Source organism: Notolabrus celidotus, chromosome 21, assembly GCF_009762535.1.
Source record: "Notolabrus celidotus isolate fNotCel1 chromosome 21, fNotCel1.pri, whole genome shotgun sequence".
Classification (NCBI taxonomy): Eukaryota; Metazoa; Chordata; class Actinopteri; order Labriformes; family Labridae; genus Notolabrus; species Notolabrus celidotus.
In genome coordinates, this window is record NC_048292.1 from 25,882,088 (window position 1) to 25,898,639 (window position 16,552).

Here is a 16,552-nt window from a genome sequence, read left to right on the forward strand (position 1 = left end):
AGCTGGGTGTGGTGAAATTTAACATTTACTGTAACATTAACATTTATTTAACATTAGCTGACACATTGATAACCTACTAGCTACAATCACAGTTGCATTAGCATCCAGGCAGATTCTAGATTTCATTACAGTTAGCTTAGAAGTAGGTTCATGTAGTTTTAAAGGATAGTTTAGTAAAGGACTCAAATCCTGGCTGACTGTGTTAGCTAGGCCACGTGTTCCCAAAGTGGGGGACGGGATCCCCTGGGGGGTCGCGAGACACTTATGAGGGGTCCTGAGAAGTCTCCCAGAATTAAAAAAAAAAATTCTGAGTAATCTAAAATTGCATATTTTACCCATTGTAAATATATTGACAAAAGCATCAGTAGCAGCAGGTTAATTCATACCAGCACAGGAAATGTGATGATTTTCTGCAGACTAGCTAAATAAAGTATGAAGCAACATTTAATTTACTATGATTTGCGGTGCAATACCTCATAACCATGTGCAATATTGTAATTTATTCCATAACGCATTTTATTATTATATTCATCTACTACGTACATGTGCACTCTGGTAGTATTTTTATTTTTATTTAGAAGTTTTAGATTAGATATTAGGTTTCTATATGTATTGTCCTTACTGTCTCGTTGTGTCCTTACTGTCTTGTTAAGTACCAGTGTTCCATTCACCACGTAAAATTCCTTGTGTGTGCGAGCTCACTTAGCAATACAACTTTCTTGAATCTTGATTGTTGAATCTTAATTACATCGAAGGACAGTGGGGGTCGTGAGTCTTTGGCACCTATATTTTGAGGGTCGTGGCCTGAAAAGTTTGGGAACCCCTGAACTAGGCCATGGTTGAATGCTAATATTTGCTATTCTCAAAAGTTAGCTAAGAGATTAGCATTTACTTTGTCTCAAAGTGATGAATTAGCCAATTTTCCTAAAGGTTTTTACTAACAATTGTCGTATTGTTGCTTATTTATCAAAGAATGGTGAAATAATTGAAACCACAATACAGTACTACGACACTTCAATAGCATTTAACTTCCCACTCCAAGCTTGACATCAGATGAACTCTGTGTTGACAGTGATGTGGTGTAGCTTGAATCTTACTCATGAAGAATTTTGACTCTTTCTTCATCTTTTTACTGTTAAAGCAGTTTGGATTTGGACCTTAAAGCTAGCAAAAGAAAATGTGGTATTTGAATGAGGCAAAGCTGGTCATTAGTTAATGCTATGATAGCTTCAAAACAATACAAATATGCAGTAAGCCTCTCTGCATTGCATGCTCCAACACACAATGCAAACACGACACATAGATCAGCCCTTCCAAACATTGACATGCATGGATATGGAACCAAATCCTCCAGCTGACCCTCTACTCAACCCAGCTCCTGACAATTTGCATAGCAAGTTCAGTCAGTTGCTATCTACACATTCTCATACTGTGTGATCATCCTTTGAGACTTTAAGCCTGCTTTACTAAGCTGTACATGAGCTTTCATCTACATAAACAGAAATATTATCAGCAATATTCTCTCAGAGATAAGATTCCCTTTCATCCAGAGCCGTGGCCCGTGTAAACTCTGTATGGGGGAGTGAGTTGGTTTAGAAAAGAATGCACCAACATAACGAAACTGGGGTTTTTTTGCCAAGAGAAAAAAACACCCACCTCTTTTATTTATTGTGTTGCACTCTCAGAGGAAGAGCAGGGGGCGAGTAAATGCCGTAATCTTATTTAGGGGACAACAAGGCGCCACTCACACACTATGTGCCTCAAGGACATGCACTTGGCTCCCTTCCTTTTCTCAGCTCTGCTCTTCTGATACCCTCCTCTGAAAGAAACATCTGTGAGCTCAGCAGCACATTCCTCACTAAAAAACACTCACTCAAACACACACATTCACTCGCAGGTACACGCACATCATTTCATCTCCTCAACAAATCCCATCTCAAACACCGGGGCCTACGTTGACTTTTGCTGCAGCCAGATAAAGGCAGAGAGTGGGCAACATTTTGGCAAGGGCAGAGGATTCCACGCTGCCTCTGATTGGCTGGTTCAGGGTAAGAGGAGTGCGAACAACAACTGTCATTGGGTGGTAATGGATGAAGTGGCTGGTGCGGGGCACAGGCCCAGAAGCCAGGACAGGAGGTCTTTTCACAGCACCATGGTTACCATCACGGTAACACATTCAGACACTTGTCTTGGAGCAGCTCTTGCCCTGGGAAAGGAAAACAGGAAGTGATACATGGGACAACTGCCTCCAGAGCTGATTCTTCTCATCTGCTGACCTGCATTCAGGCTGCATTAAGACCTGCTTTTAGCCAACCTGTTAAAGGGAACAGAATTATGAAAGCCAGCATGGCTATAATGAACTCCACCTCATACCCGACAGATAGTACAGAGGCTTCAGGCACTGATTTAGCTCAACCACAGACATTTACAAGCAAGCCTCATTTGTCCCCGCAGCTCTGCTTGCACCCTGTCCTGACCAGGCAGCCATGTGAACCTGTGGACAGTACAGTAAACACCACTCGACAGCAGCTCATCTGGAATCTTTGGGGGTATTTTTAGATTTGGACTAACCCGTGTCCCTGAGGTTCAGGTGGTTGAGGTGCCTTTCATTTGGTCATGAGTCAAATTCTAAACACACTTTTGTCCTTGGTCAAAGTAACAGGAGGGAACCGGTCACTCTGTAACTTCCTCTCTTAAAGCAACAACCAGAAAAAGTGAGTGCTCCAAAGAAAAATGTAAACAAACCTCTGCTTAGATAAAGAGACAACTGTTAACAGATCAAAATATTAGACAGGAGGTGTGGTTTAAGGTGTAGGGTGTCGGGGTAGAAGTTCTGTTTTCATGAACATTTTTGCCTTTGATGCTGCTATAGGTCTGACTGTCTGCTTGCGGATGGTTTACCTACTATGGACTTGATCCTTTTGTCTCCACACAGACTTGCTTGTTATTATAGATAATGCTTTGTTCACTTGTTACTTATCATTTAATTACACTCATGTTATCTATTTGTTTTATTTTAATTTATCATATTTATCAATTTTTATTTACACAGTTCTCACTTATTTGATTATTTATTTATCTATTTATTTATTATTATTATTTATTTATTATTTTTAAATTGTATTATGTCATTATTATTATTTATTATTTTTAAATTGTATTATTTCATTATTATTATTTTTATTATTATCATTTTCCTTTCTGATCTTTATCACCTTCCTGTCTTGTTATAGCTTTTCTGGGTGTCAGGTGGTTCTGGGGATGGTAGGGATGTACATGTATGTGTTAGTACATGTGCTTACTTGTTCAAACAATCTGAAAAAATTATAAATAACATTTAAAAAATTAAATCATGAATTAATTAATTAATTGAGGAACTTTAATTACTTGAATTTCACTTTAATGTGGCATGGAGCAAGGTTATTATAGTTATCCAAAACTGACAAAACAGCAAAAATGTTAATGTCAAAAACTTTTTCGTTACTTGATATAAAAACAAACAAAAGCAAGGCTTTAGAATTAAAAAAAGTCCTTATACCCTCGTCTAGTCCATCAACATGACCCTCCCTTCTACAGGGATCATCTATTGCAGAGCACAGTAACATGATGTACTTGAAGTGAGGCACGTGCTAACGAGCAGGGGCGTGTCCAGATTGTTTTTGGACTGGGGTGGCCCAAGTGGGGCACTGACTTAAGCAGGGGTAACAGAAAGTATGTGAGCCCAAGCACCAATAAATGTATTTGTTGTTGTAACACTATCCATGTAGTTAAATCTGTAAGTCCAGCCTCGGACAATTTGCCTGACAAGACAAATAGGATAGGATTTTGAGGTGGCACCTGGAGCAGCCAATCAGATTCATAAAAAAGAGGTGGGTGTGGCTTGTCTTTGGTGTGTGATTGTGGACCTTTATCTTTTGTATTTGAAACATTTTTTCAAGTGGTTTCATGCTTGATGTTTTTCTCCCCTAGCCAGGACAGACTGATGACCTCATGTAGAGGGCATCCCTCATACACCTGAAAGTCCAGTTTGTAGGCCACCTCTGTCGGCCTGTTTTTCACTGTTTCTTGTATATTAGAGGGCATGTCTGTTTTACTACAGTGGCAACTTTTGTATGTCTACATTGTAAAACTGTGTAAATGTTCTTTGTCAGCATTAGTTGATTTTTGCATGTTCCTCTGGTCCCTAACACTGATCTAACACTGAACTGTCTGGATCTATGATTTTGTTTCTTTCATTATATTTATATATTTATATATTCACATATAATGGATGAACGGGGTTCTTCTGATTGTTGTATGTCTTGGGTTTCATTCAGGGAAACCTTGACTTACCAATCCATGGATGAAACACCCCTCTGAATAGAAAAGAATGAGCAGTTACATTACAGTCAGGTTGTAGTGCATGATCAGTTGGTGTGAATAGTTAGAGGTAAATGATGTAAGGCTGTTCAGTTTCTTGAACAAATATTAAGAGAGAACAAACTCTGGTGATTTGATGTGGAGTTGCAGAGCAGACTGACCGGTGGAGTCATTGTTGATAAGCTCTGTCGGATCACATACTGATGCAATTGAGAGGTCTGAAGTACAGTGGAGCATTCATGTGCACCCCAGAGAAGTATTTGCCACTAATCACTACCACCTTGTACAGCAGTGAAATAATCCATTCAGGCACTAAATGCTGAAATTGAAGAGATGCTGAATGCCACAGGGGCAACAGAAGGCATGAGGGTAGCGGGATCAACAAGGACCAAACCAAATCACCCATCTTGAGAAAGTCTCTGCACTGTGTGATGTGCAAATACCAACGAAAGAAAGGCTGCAGATAGCTGCCACTGCTGCAGCAGAAAGCAGCACAGACAGATCTGAGGTCATAAGTCTGCAGAGCAGATGTTGCCCTCTCTGTCCAGAACCACACATGGTCAAGCAGCCCTGAAGAACTACCCCCTTGTTCAGTCACAAACAACAGGCCTCTTCAATTTGTCCAATTGTGTAAATTGCAGTGTTTATGACCCTGCAGGACCTGTGGGGAGCCAACAGACAGATTGTTTGGCAGCCTCTGACTGGGTGTCGTCATGTCTGTGACCAACTTTGATTGAAATCAGTTCACTTTAGTTTTGACATTTATCACAATAGACTATAACATTGTTGGAATTGCCAAATGTACCACTTATAATCCTGCAAGTTTAAGGGGAACTTTGTTCAGCATGTCCATCATGCAAACTCAAGATACTCCAGAGGCCGTCAAAGGGTTGTACACAATACCTGAAACACAACCTGTAAAGACTTCTTAAATGCCCCCATTCAGATTGTGCCAAATCTCCCTGTTCCAGGTTTCAAGTGTCCAGTTAACAAATCAGTTGAATTTGTGTGCCAATTATAAACTCCAATCAGTGACATGCAGGGATGTGAAACAATGGATTTCTTTAGTTGTGATTCATCGCACAATTTCAAAAGTGAATCATGATTAATCTCATTTTAATAGCATATTTTATTATTATTATTTTTATTATTATTATAATTATTATTATTTTATTATTATTTGTATTATCATCATTATTATTATTAATATTATTATTATTATTAGTAGTAGTAGTATTATCATCATTATTATTATTATCTTTATCATGTATTCTAAAAATAATAACAATGTACGATTATATTATTATTCATATTATCATAATAATTATCATGATATTTGTATTTTTATTGTTATTATTAAAAATAATTATACACACATATATATACACAGTATATATATTGCATAACGTAACAGTCCATTTCAATAATTTAAATAAATTCAAATCACATTTTTGTATTTTGGAGTCAAATGAATGCAATGAAATGTACTTACTGATCTTGACTTTTGGATTTATTATTCAAATAAAGCAGTACTGCTACACCAGTGTGGTCTGAAACCATGACTTAGAGACAGGAGACAGTTTCAAAGTGGTGGTCTATGAAAAACTGTTTTTATTTGTATCTTCTTTAACATTCAGAAAATGATATACAGGTGCGCTGGTGGCCTCGCGGTCTAAGCGGCCCACGTATCGAGGCTATAGTCACAGAGGTCGTTGGCTCGACTCCCGGCCGGTCAACCATTTGCTGCATGTCTTCCCTCTCTCTCTACTCCACACGTTTCCTGTCTCTCTTCAGCTGTATCAATAAAGGCGAAAAAGCCCCAAAATATAACTTACAAAAACTAAAAAGAAAAAAGGAAAAGATATATATTATATAAAATGTCCAATCAGTGATACCATGCTGTGCAATGTGCAGTTATTCCAAGGTAATCTAGACTTCACACTGATGTCCAGTGATTCCTGGTTAATGTGACATTCAGGAGTTCCAGCTTGGTTGCTTTCTCTGTGTCATGCATGTCCTGTATGTGTAAAACTATTGTTCCCCACTGTAATTCATATGACTGGTCACAACGTGTATCAAGTCCCTTTAATCCAAGCCACAGCTCTGCTGAGATTTGAACAGACGTTGAAAATAGTGCTCTGCAAGCTTTTGTGAAGCGGCTGCCCACTGACATTGGTCTTAGTCCCTGCACCTGTATGCTTAGTTCATAGGTGGTAGCTCAAACTCAAAGCTGCATGTTACTTTTGGCTTTTCAACTGAGCCATCTGGGAGTTTTTTGAAGAGAAATGTGCCGTTTAAAAGTAATGTAGTGTCATTATTTTCCATCACAGTGGCAGCAGGAGCAGTGGTATAACTACGGTGTGCCAAAAGGGACAAAAAGGCACATGAGTAATCTTCTAGCATGTTACAGCATGTCTAAATGACAAAGCTGCAGATTACAATATGCTAGCATAATGCTGTTTTCTCCCAGGACTACAGGAGTGTGGTAAAGAGGAGAGGAACATACCGTTGAGAAAGAATACAGCAATGTTTTTCTTCATTGATCTTATCAATTTTTTCCTTGTTCTCATGATTTCAGCAAATTACAGACTCATGATGTATGAGCATTTACCTTGTGTTACTGCATATTTGACTGTCATTTAACGGACACTGAGTAAGAGTAAAAAAGTTGATATACGACTCAAACATGTATCCATGCTTGTAAACATTTCTTTATTTGGCCCTGTAATGATTTATCCATGGGGCAGAGCTGATACGATAATCTGACAGAGGACTTCTTGGAATGTTCTTGGCGCTTAGAGCATCAAGATCAGTTAGTGCGCACGTTTTATCGTTCCAGCAATGAGAAACAGTCTGCCTGCTTTTATTAGCAGACACTGAGAGGCAGAGAGAACCACCACCGGCTCTCCCATGAGGATCTGTTTAGTGGATAAAAGGAGTTACCCGCTGGACACTGGACCTCAGACGCCTGCCAAATGTAACTTCAAAGTAAGTCATGTAAATGAGAGAGACAGATCTCCAACAACGGGCTCATAAATGAGCTGTGGGAGCAGTGGCTTGGGAAGGTAGAGGGCAGCTTTAATGACAGATATTACAAGGAGGAATCAAAGCCACTCTCTCTCTCCTTGTCTTGCTTTTTCTATTTCATACAGGCTGGCATCAGGCCTCCGCTCTGCTGAATCACATGCTGTGGCGAGTGTGTGCTGCAGCCTAAAGATGGCACCTTATATGGCAGCGAATATGCCAGAGGAGAGTTCTGTTAGTTTGGGGATTGTGATCATGAGCAGGATAGATGACAGCTAGCATACTGTATGTCAGAAGAGGTCCATCCAAGTGCAGATTTTTGGACTGCTTGATCAAAAGTGAAGTTACTTTTTTCTTCACAAAGTCAGCTGAACAGAGGACACTGTGAACACACTGAGAATCACATCACACAAACTGCATTCAGTTACCAGGTTCTCTAAAATCTATTAAAGCAATTATTTTCTAACGCTAAAAATTGTTTTCAAAAGCTTTAAAAAAATTCAACACTGAAACTATGTTGATATAAAAATGAAAGAAAGGTGAGCAGACTAATTATTTTCAAAAGTTACAACTTAAAACACAACTGATCAGTCTCATCAGATGTGTGTCTAAGATGAGTCTGGTCCTGCTGGAGGTTTCTGCCTGTTAAAGGAAGTTTAACTTGCTAAATGCTGCAAAGTGCTCTGCTCATGGTGGATTAAGATGAGATCAGACTGAGTCCTGTCTGGAAGATGGGACTGGATCTTATCCAGTCTTGATGTTGGGTCTCTGTTAATAATAGAACATAGAGCACGGTCTAAGCCTGTTGTGTTTGGAGAGAATCTTGAGATAACGTTTGTTGTCATATGGTGCTATATAAATAAAGATTGATTGATTGAACCGATTTCAATTTCAGCTGCAAGCTCTCTCAGGTGTTTGTTTTGTGGCTATACAGACACATTATTAAGGGACAGAGGAAGTCCCCAAACAGAAGTCTACAGTCTGGGTGATTGTACATTGGGGCGTACCAATAAGTCAAGATCAGGGATTTGTGTGTAGTTAGTTCAATGATTCAAGTCCAGCACCAGAATGATACATCAGTTAAACAAATGATTGACGTTTAAATTATTGCCAGTCCAAAATAAAGGGGAAATATTGTGCTAATGCCATAAGGCTTTTAAGCTCAACTACCAGGATGTAAACAAGCACAGCCGACAGATGGGTTCTTGTAGCATGGTATGGTTTGGCAAAAATGGAGATAAAGATGTATTTAGGCTGTGTCTGGTTAAACTGGCTTATAACCACTCAACTAGAGAAACCTGTACGGAGGACCGAAGGGTGGTGGTGCTAGCTATGCTAATTTTAGACACACTTGGCAAACCAATTTGACATTGTTTACCCGTAGACTCTGTGATCCCATGTTAAATAACTTGTAAGACTGTTTTCTGAGTGTGCTCTTACCTTAAGACTGGTGGGTTAGTCAGAATTTGAAATGTCAGATGTATGATTTCTAGTTAGCCTCAAACCTCAAAAATCTAGTGCAGACAGTTGCCTTGAAATTTTGAGTTTTCACAGCTTTTTTATTTTAACAGTGCAAGAAATGAGTCACTTTGGAATATATCTAGTCGTCACTGTCAACAAAAAATAATGACTGAATTAGCTGCATACAAATTGATTGGTTGATAATCCGTCAGCTGTGTTATAACAAGTGTTTCATGCTCATAACATTGTTTCCTGGAGCCAAGTTATTGGGGGGGGGGGGGCTCTCACATCTGTACTATCTCTGCTAAGAGACGGATGGAAAACAGTGGATGGAAGTCACAGGTAAACATAACAGCAACACCATCACATCCTAAAACTTATCAGGTCTGGGAGTGTGAGAGATGCAAGAAAAAAGGATTGACTGCTAAGTTTGAAAAGTGGTCCACACTTTGAAGAGAAGGCATGTTAGACATCTTTCTATTAACCATTAATGTGACATTTAAAGTAACAGTCCTTTGCAAAAAAATAATGAATATAAAAAAAAATACAAATAACATATCTAAGTAAAATATAAATATTTGGCCTTGGGCTTATCAATAATTATATCACACAGGTCAGGACCATGACTCACTGCCATATCAATATGTTTTTGTTCCACTCCTCATATACAGCTTACAGAAACAGACATGACACGTACAGTATCTCACAAAAGTGAGTACACCCCTCACATTTCTGCACATATTTAATTAAATCTTTTCATGGGACAACACTGCAGAAATGACACTTTGATACAATGTAAAGTAGTCAGTGTACAGCTTGTATAACAGTGTAAATTTACTGTCCCCTCAAAATAACTCAACACACAGCCGTTAATGTCTAAACAACCGGCAACAAAAGTGAGTACACCCCTGAGTGAAAATGTCCAAATTGGGCCCAAAGTATTAATGTTTTGTGTGGCCACCATTATTTTCCAGGACTGCCTTAAACCTCTTGGGCATGGAGTTCACCAGAGCTTCACAGGTTGTTACAGGAATCCTCTTCCACTCCTCCAAGACGACATCAAGGAGGTGGTGGATGTTAGAGACTTTGCGCTCCTCCACCTTCCGTTTGAGGATGCCCCACAGATACTCAATGGGGTTTAGGTCTGGGGACATGCTTGGCCACTCCATCACCTTCACCCTCAGCTTCTTTAGCAAGGCAGTGGTCCTCTTGGAGGTGTGTTTGTGGTCATTATCATGTTGGAGTACTGCCCTGCGGCCCAGTTTCTGAAGGGAGGGGATCATGCTCTGCTTCAGTATGTCACAGTACATGTTGGCATTCATGGTTCCCTCAATGAACTGTAGCTCCCCAGTGCCGGCAGCACTCATGCAGACCCAGACCATGACACTCCCACCACCATGCTTGACTGTAGGCAAGACACACTTGACTTTGTAGTCCTCACCTGGTTGCCCCCACACACGCTTGACACCTTCTGAACCAAATAAGTTTATCTTGGTCTCATCAGACCACAAGACATGGTTCAAGTAATCCATCACCTTAGTGTGCTTGTCTCTAGCAAACTGTTTGCGCGCTTTCTTGTCCTTCATCTTTCGAAGAAATGTGAGGGGTGCACTCACTTTTATGAGATACTGTATATACTTAAAGAAACATTATAGTTTGATGTTGTTTGTGACATGCATTGATCACATTTTAAACTTAATTTTAATTCAATAATGTCACTGAAGCTCTGATCTAAATTTAGAGATGCATTTACAAAAACAAATAAAAGATGAGACGCTTCTACTTTGTGTTACTATGTTCCAGAGATGTTGCATTCCCCATCCAAAAAAGCCCTTTAAGCGTTTACTGCTTCATAAAGCTGATAAGAAAGTGGGATTGACGAGAGAGGACTTTCAGTGCTGCTTTTATTGTCATCCCTTAAAATGGTTCATCCCAGCATGTTGCTAACTTTTCACACAGAGATCGGGTTTCCTCCGTCCCAAGGCTCACAGCAAGGTGCACAAACAGCCTGTGAAGAGTCTGGCTGCCGAAGGCAATTAGCGACTGACTTATTATAGTCAAAGCACAGGGCTTCTGGGACATCGTGAAGGATGCGAGGAGATCTAAGTAGGTCAGTTTGAGCTGTAGCTGAGGGTTGGTGGGCTCATGTGGTCCCCCCTCAACATCAGCTGAAGGGGGCTCATTAAGTCTACCTCTTTTTATTGGGGTTCAATATCTGTGACACCCGGACTTTAACATAAACTATCAATGCTAGCTTTGATTTTATAGAAACATTTTCCAACCGCACCCTGTCCCTGAAGGAGGAGGTGACCACAACAGTAGAGAGTCTAGCAAACAGGCTATAAAATCACCGGTCCAGCTCTTTGTGGTCCCTTTTGCCTCCTCTCATAAAACCCTCAACTCCATTTCAAAGCTGCTCCGCTCTCAACAATGGCTTACAGATGTATAACTGAACACTTTTTGAGGTTAATGAGACGTAATCTACACACTGTAATATAGTGTGTCTACACTAATACACATACTTCTATTATGTTTCACCAAATCAAAATAACTTCAAAAAATGTTTCTTTTTTCCCAAGAGTTAAATAAGAGGACTGATGTCTGTCAGTTAGGTATGTAGCTAATGCTATTAAATGATTAGTGAAGCCTAGCTTAGCATAAAGACAGGAATAAAGGCTGAAATTCTGTTTTTTAAAGTTCTTTTTATGTAGAGGCTTAACAAATGAGATTTTAACATTCTTAATGGAGCTCTTTAGAGGCGCTTATATGGAGATTTTTAATCTTTGGGGTTTGTTTTTATACTAAGTTAAGCTAATCACCTCCTGATTATGAGCTCCATCTCTTAAGGAACAGGCATGAGGCTGACTTAATCCTTTTGTTTCACTTCTGAGAAGTAAATCAAAATCAAGCAATACATTTAAAGTTATGTCCAGAATGAAAGGCTGATTTGAAAGTGAAAGGTCTGTGTTTAATGGAACGTAATGGAAGAATCAAATCAATAATTCCATTATTAATACAGAGGCAGAAAAATAAAAGTGAAAGGCAGGATTACCTGCAGAAGCACACACAGAGGGCCTGATCTACTAAGATCCCAAATAATGAGCGCTAATTTGTGTGTGCAAATTATAATTTTCCACGTGCAATTTCTGGGTGTGCTGCGGTTGATCTACTATGACCGCGTGCGCAAATGATAACGAGTGCAAAAGTGGTGTGGACCGCCCTATTTTAATGAGGATTTTGCATGTGCTACCAGCTGTCACCATGGAGAGTTTGAGAGAACAGAGTGGCCGTAAACGAAAAATGAAGTTTGAAGCCATGGAGTTGGAGGTCTTTTGGAGAAAAATAAACACAATAAAGGAAATAAACAATGCAATCAGTGTTTTGATGGAGTTCAGAGAGCAATTTGATGAGCCTAAGCCTCCCACTCTTGCTCTAGCTACTAAACTGGGAAGTCATTTGCAGTTTGAAACAACCAGGGCCAGAAAAGTTAGGCGTCACTTTGATGAAGACAGTCACCTCTTTGACACAGAGAGCAACTTTCGGGTGAACGTTTTTAATGCCTGTCTTGATATCATCATCCAGCAACTGTCCCAAAGATTCACCAGCTTAAATGGAACTGTGAACATGTTTGAGGCAATTCACCCCAACACACTGCTGCAAGCACGAGATGAGGAGTTACACCAAGCTGCCTGGCGGCTTAGTGAGCACTACAGTCAGGACATCGACCCCAGCTTCGCTGGCCAGCTGCTTTCTTTTAGAACCTCTTTCAGGGACCAGATACCAAAGCAAAAGTATGTTGCGGATCTGGAAAAAATGCTCATTGTCAACCACCCAGCAGTAACTTCTGCATTCAGTGAGGTTAGCACCGCCCTCCTCTTATTTTTGACTCTTCCCGTCAGGGTTGCAACTTCTGAGCGCTCATTCTCCAAGTTAAAACTAACTAAAAACCCCTTGATGAGCACGGTGGGACAGGAGAGACTGAGTGGACTTGCCATGTTGTCCATTGAGAATGACAGATCAAAGAAAATGGACATACAGCGAATCGTGATCAAGTCCGCGGAGCTTAAGGCGCATCCACAGTGGTGAGTAGGCCGAGTACTTCATATTGATTTTTTGTTTGTATGTGAACATGTGGGCCGCTGTGCCAATTTAACTAAACTGTATATCTGTTGATACAGTGACCTACTGTGCTCTCATTAGTTGAAACAGTTAAAGTGGGTGTCAGAATGATGCGGTCGCTATCTGTGGTGCTGAACTGCTTTGAATTTGTGTTGTTTTATTATTAACTTAATGTTTTTGTTGTTCTCTTGGTTTGTTAGACTTCCTGTCTGTTTGATTGACTTCAAAATTACATAACTGTTAGTAAAAAATGTAGTAATGCTTATAAGCCCCGCTGTTGCAGGCATGTTGTTTGTAAAGCGGTGTTATGATGAGCTTTACAGTGACCGCAGACATTTGTGCGTAACACTGTGCCAGTTAGCACCTGCCTTTCAAACGTGCTAAATATAGACGCAAAAACACCGCCCGCTATCTGCTTCAGATTTGATAGATCACATTCCGTGTGCTAAATGATTACATTTGCATCTCCTCCTCCCAGTATTTTGCACATTCTGATAATCTGCATGTATTCTGCATATTAATGAAGGCAAACATGGTAAATGGATAGCAAGTGCTATTTTGCTCATTTGACAGGCGCAATCCTCGGTGCTCCATTAGCTTTGCGTGCACTATCAAGTTTGCATGTGTTTTTATACACGCATACCTTTAGTAGATCGGGCCCTTAGTGTATCTTCTGAAATGTCCGTGTGGGTTTAGCTAAGTTAGCAAAACTAACGTTAACTTAGAGTTCGCAAGTCCGAACACAAGAGTAACATCAGAACCAATGACATTAAGTCCCCTTTTGCCAGACACTTCAGTATTGCTGGTCATGGAATTGGCATGCTGAGATTCAAGGGGATAGAGTCTGTTGGGCCGCTTTATAGGGAGGGTGATAGAGACAAGACACTCCTTCAGAGAGAGTCTCATTGGATCCATTATCTGCAAACAGAGTCTCCTTGAGGCTTAAATGAGGAGTTCTCTTTCTCCTGTTCCCTGTAAGTTGTATTTGTATTTTGGTGACCCTCATTTGGATGGCACAGTGTAGAGGATGTCGGGGTGTCGTGATTTTTTGCTGATCTTTGTGTTTATTGTACAATCTTTAGTCTGGAACAGTAATAATGTGTTTTATTGTGACTACAAAGTGAGATGGTAATGAGGTTTGGCCTGATTTGGATCTGTCCTGGTTGTATATTTTTGGGTTTTATGGTTCCAGTTGGTTTTATAATCGATTGTTTTTTAGTTTGACCATTTCTTTCACTATTTTTGTTTGTGTTATTTTCGCTCATGAGTTTTCATGCTGCCGCTATATCACACATTGTTTTTTACTTAGTCACTGAAAGTGTCTGAAAATGTTAAATCAACCCACAAGCAGGCAGATAAGAATATACATGTATAGATAAATCATTTTTAAATCAAGAAAAAATGTCTTCTGATCAAAATATTTTCTGTTGAGTTGTTTGTCTTCATTTTTTAATTATTTTATTTTATTTTATTTTATTTTTATTTTTAATATAGCATCTTATTTTCTTTTGATGGTTTAATATTTCAGTGTTTTATTATTTTAGAACTTTATTTTTTTTTGGTGAATTCAATTTAATTCTTAAGATGTCATGAGAGCGTTTCCTCAGTTCGTTTAGCACATTATTTTTCTATTTTTAATTTATTAATTTATTTTATTTGTATTGCTATGATTATTATTATTGTTGCATATTATTGCGTTCTTAACCTTAGGATTGTTGGATCGGGCTGGGGTTTGGATTAGGATCTTTTTATTTTTATATATATATTTATTTATTTTGTATTTATTTATTCCATTTTAAGTTGTTTTTATGTACAGCACTTTGTGTTACAAAGTCATTGTATGAAAAGCGCTTTATAAAAAAAGTCTGATTGATTGATTGATTGATTGATTGATTGATTGATTGATTGATTGATTGATTGATTGATCGATTGATTTGGTAACCATGTAATATGTGGGATCATTTGTTGTAGCTGATTTGAATCCCTTTAGGGTGAGCAAGACCCTCTACTTCTTGCTCACCCTGTCACAATTCCAATCAGCTGTGATAACTCTCACACTACATTGTCCCTTATTTGATGATGTTTGTTTCATGTCATTATGTGAGAGTATGGAAATGTTTTCAATAAAAGGAAGCTAACCATGACAGAAATTAAAACCAACATACCTGCTCCACCCGGATCTCATACTCTCCATTCAGCTTCTTCCCTCGAAAGTACTTAGCCCTGCAGAGAATTAGAAGAAAAATGTCAAGAATGACACAATAATGCTTTTTATACACAGCCTTTAATTCAGTCTGCACAAATGACACTGTGAAATGGTGATCATTCAAACTGTTGGAGTTACAGCATTTTAAGAACTGATGTGTATTTTTAATTGACTTGTGTGCATGAATGTGTGGATTCCTCTCCTGCTCTAACACATCTGACTCCTTACAGTCCAAACAATCTTAAAATAGCCTTTGTTTATTTGATAGAAGGAGTCCTAAAATTTCAACAGACCTTCCAAAATACCTTGTGAGAGAAAAAACAATGACTCATATTTTCCATAAATGCAGGATCTGAACTTGCGTGGGTTCAAATGAACAGAATCTCTCAGCACAGATTAACTAGTGAAGAACACTGCCTTTAATGGAGGGATTGTCCTTGTGGTTGTTGTTTCCTGTTATGTGGTTAAGGTAAAAGTAACCCTGGTGACTGTATGTCATCCATATTTCTGTCACTGTAATCAAGGAAACCCACCAGCTGTTGTAGTTACACTGCCCACACTAGAGTTAAGAAGACATGTGATGGTCTCAGGGGAAATTAAAACGTGACCTCAAGCACTAATAATGTTTGTTTTCTGATCCTGTGAACTTCAGCTACTGGGAGAAATATCTCCATATCAATCAGACTGGAAATTCTAAGAATAGTTTAAATTTGTCTTGTTTACAATGCACCGATCACCTAGACCAGGGGTGTCAAACTCATTTCAGTTCAGGGGCCACATACAGCCCAAGTTGATCTGAAGTGGGCCGGACCAGTAAAATCACAACATAATAACCTATAAATAACGACAACTCAAAAATTTCCCTTTGTTTTAGTGCAAAAAGGTACAAGTACATTCTGAAAATGTTTACATTTAATGAACCATCTTTCTACAAAAACAGCTGTTGGATTATGCAAACAGCAAGTAATCTATTTTCTCACTTTGAGAAAAAAAGTCCCGGTAAAAAAAAGTGCTGTTCAGGTGCGCTCCTTCAGCACTATGATTTTATTCAAGCCCCAGAGGACAAATTTGAAATAGTAGTTACTTTTATTGAAAAATTGCAGTTAATGTCTTCTCTGTCATTTTTTCACTTTGCGAAGTCGTTCCGCCAGCCGGATTGGAACCTCTGGCGGGCCGGTTTTGGCCCGCGGGCCGCATGTTTGACACCCCTGACCTAGACAATCAAAAGCACACCTGCACCTTGGATGATGCTACCGATATGAAACAAAATTTCCCATTGAAATCATCTAAGGCTGCTCTTGTTACATGTCTGATTGTGGAGATAAGCTGTTAGCATCTCCCCTCTCTGGGTTGCAGAGCTGTGCAGTGCACTTTGATCCTGAT

General features: G+C 39.3%; 1 protein-coding gene across 1 annotated transcript in view; it reads right to left on the bottom strand.

The window, feature by feature from the left end:
* The window catches only part of LOC117805130 (synapsin-3-like), a 205,361-nt gene that overhangs the window by 121,035 nt on the left and 67,774 nt on the right, over positions 1–16,552 (bottom strand). Inside the window, exon 3 of the mRNA XM_034673744.1 lies at positions 15,129–15,186. Within this exon, the coding sequence (XP_034529635.1) occupies positions 15,129–15,186 (58 nt within the window). The remainder of the gene's footprint in view (positions 1–15,128; positions 15,187–16,552) is intronic.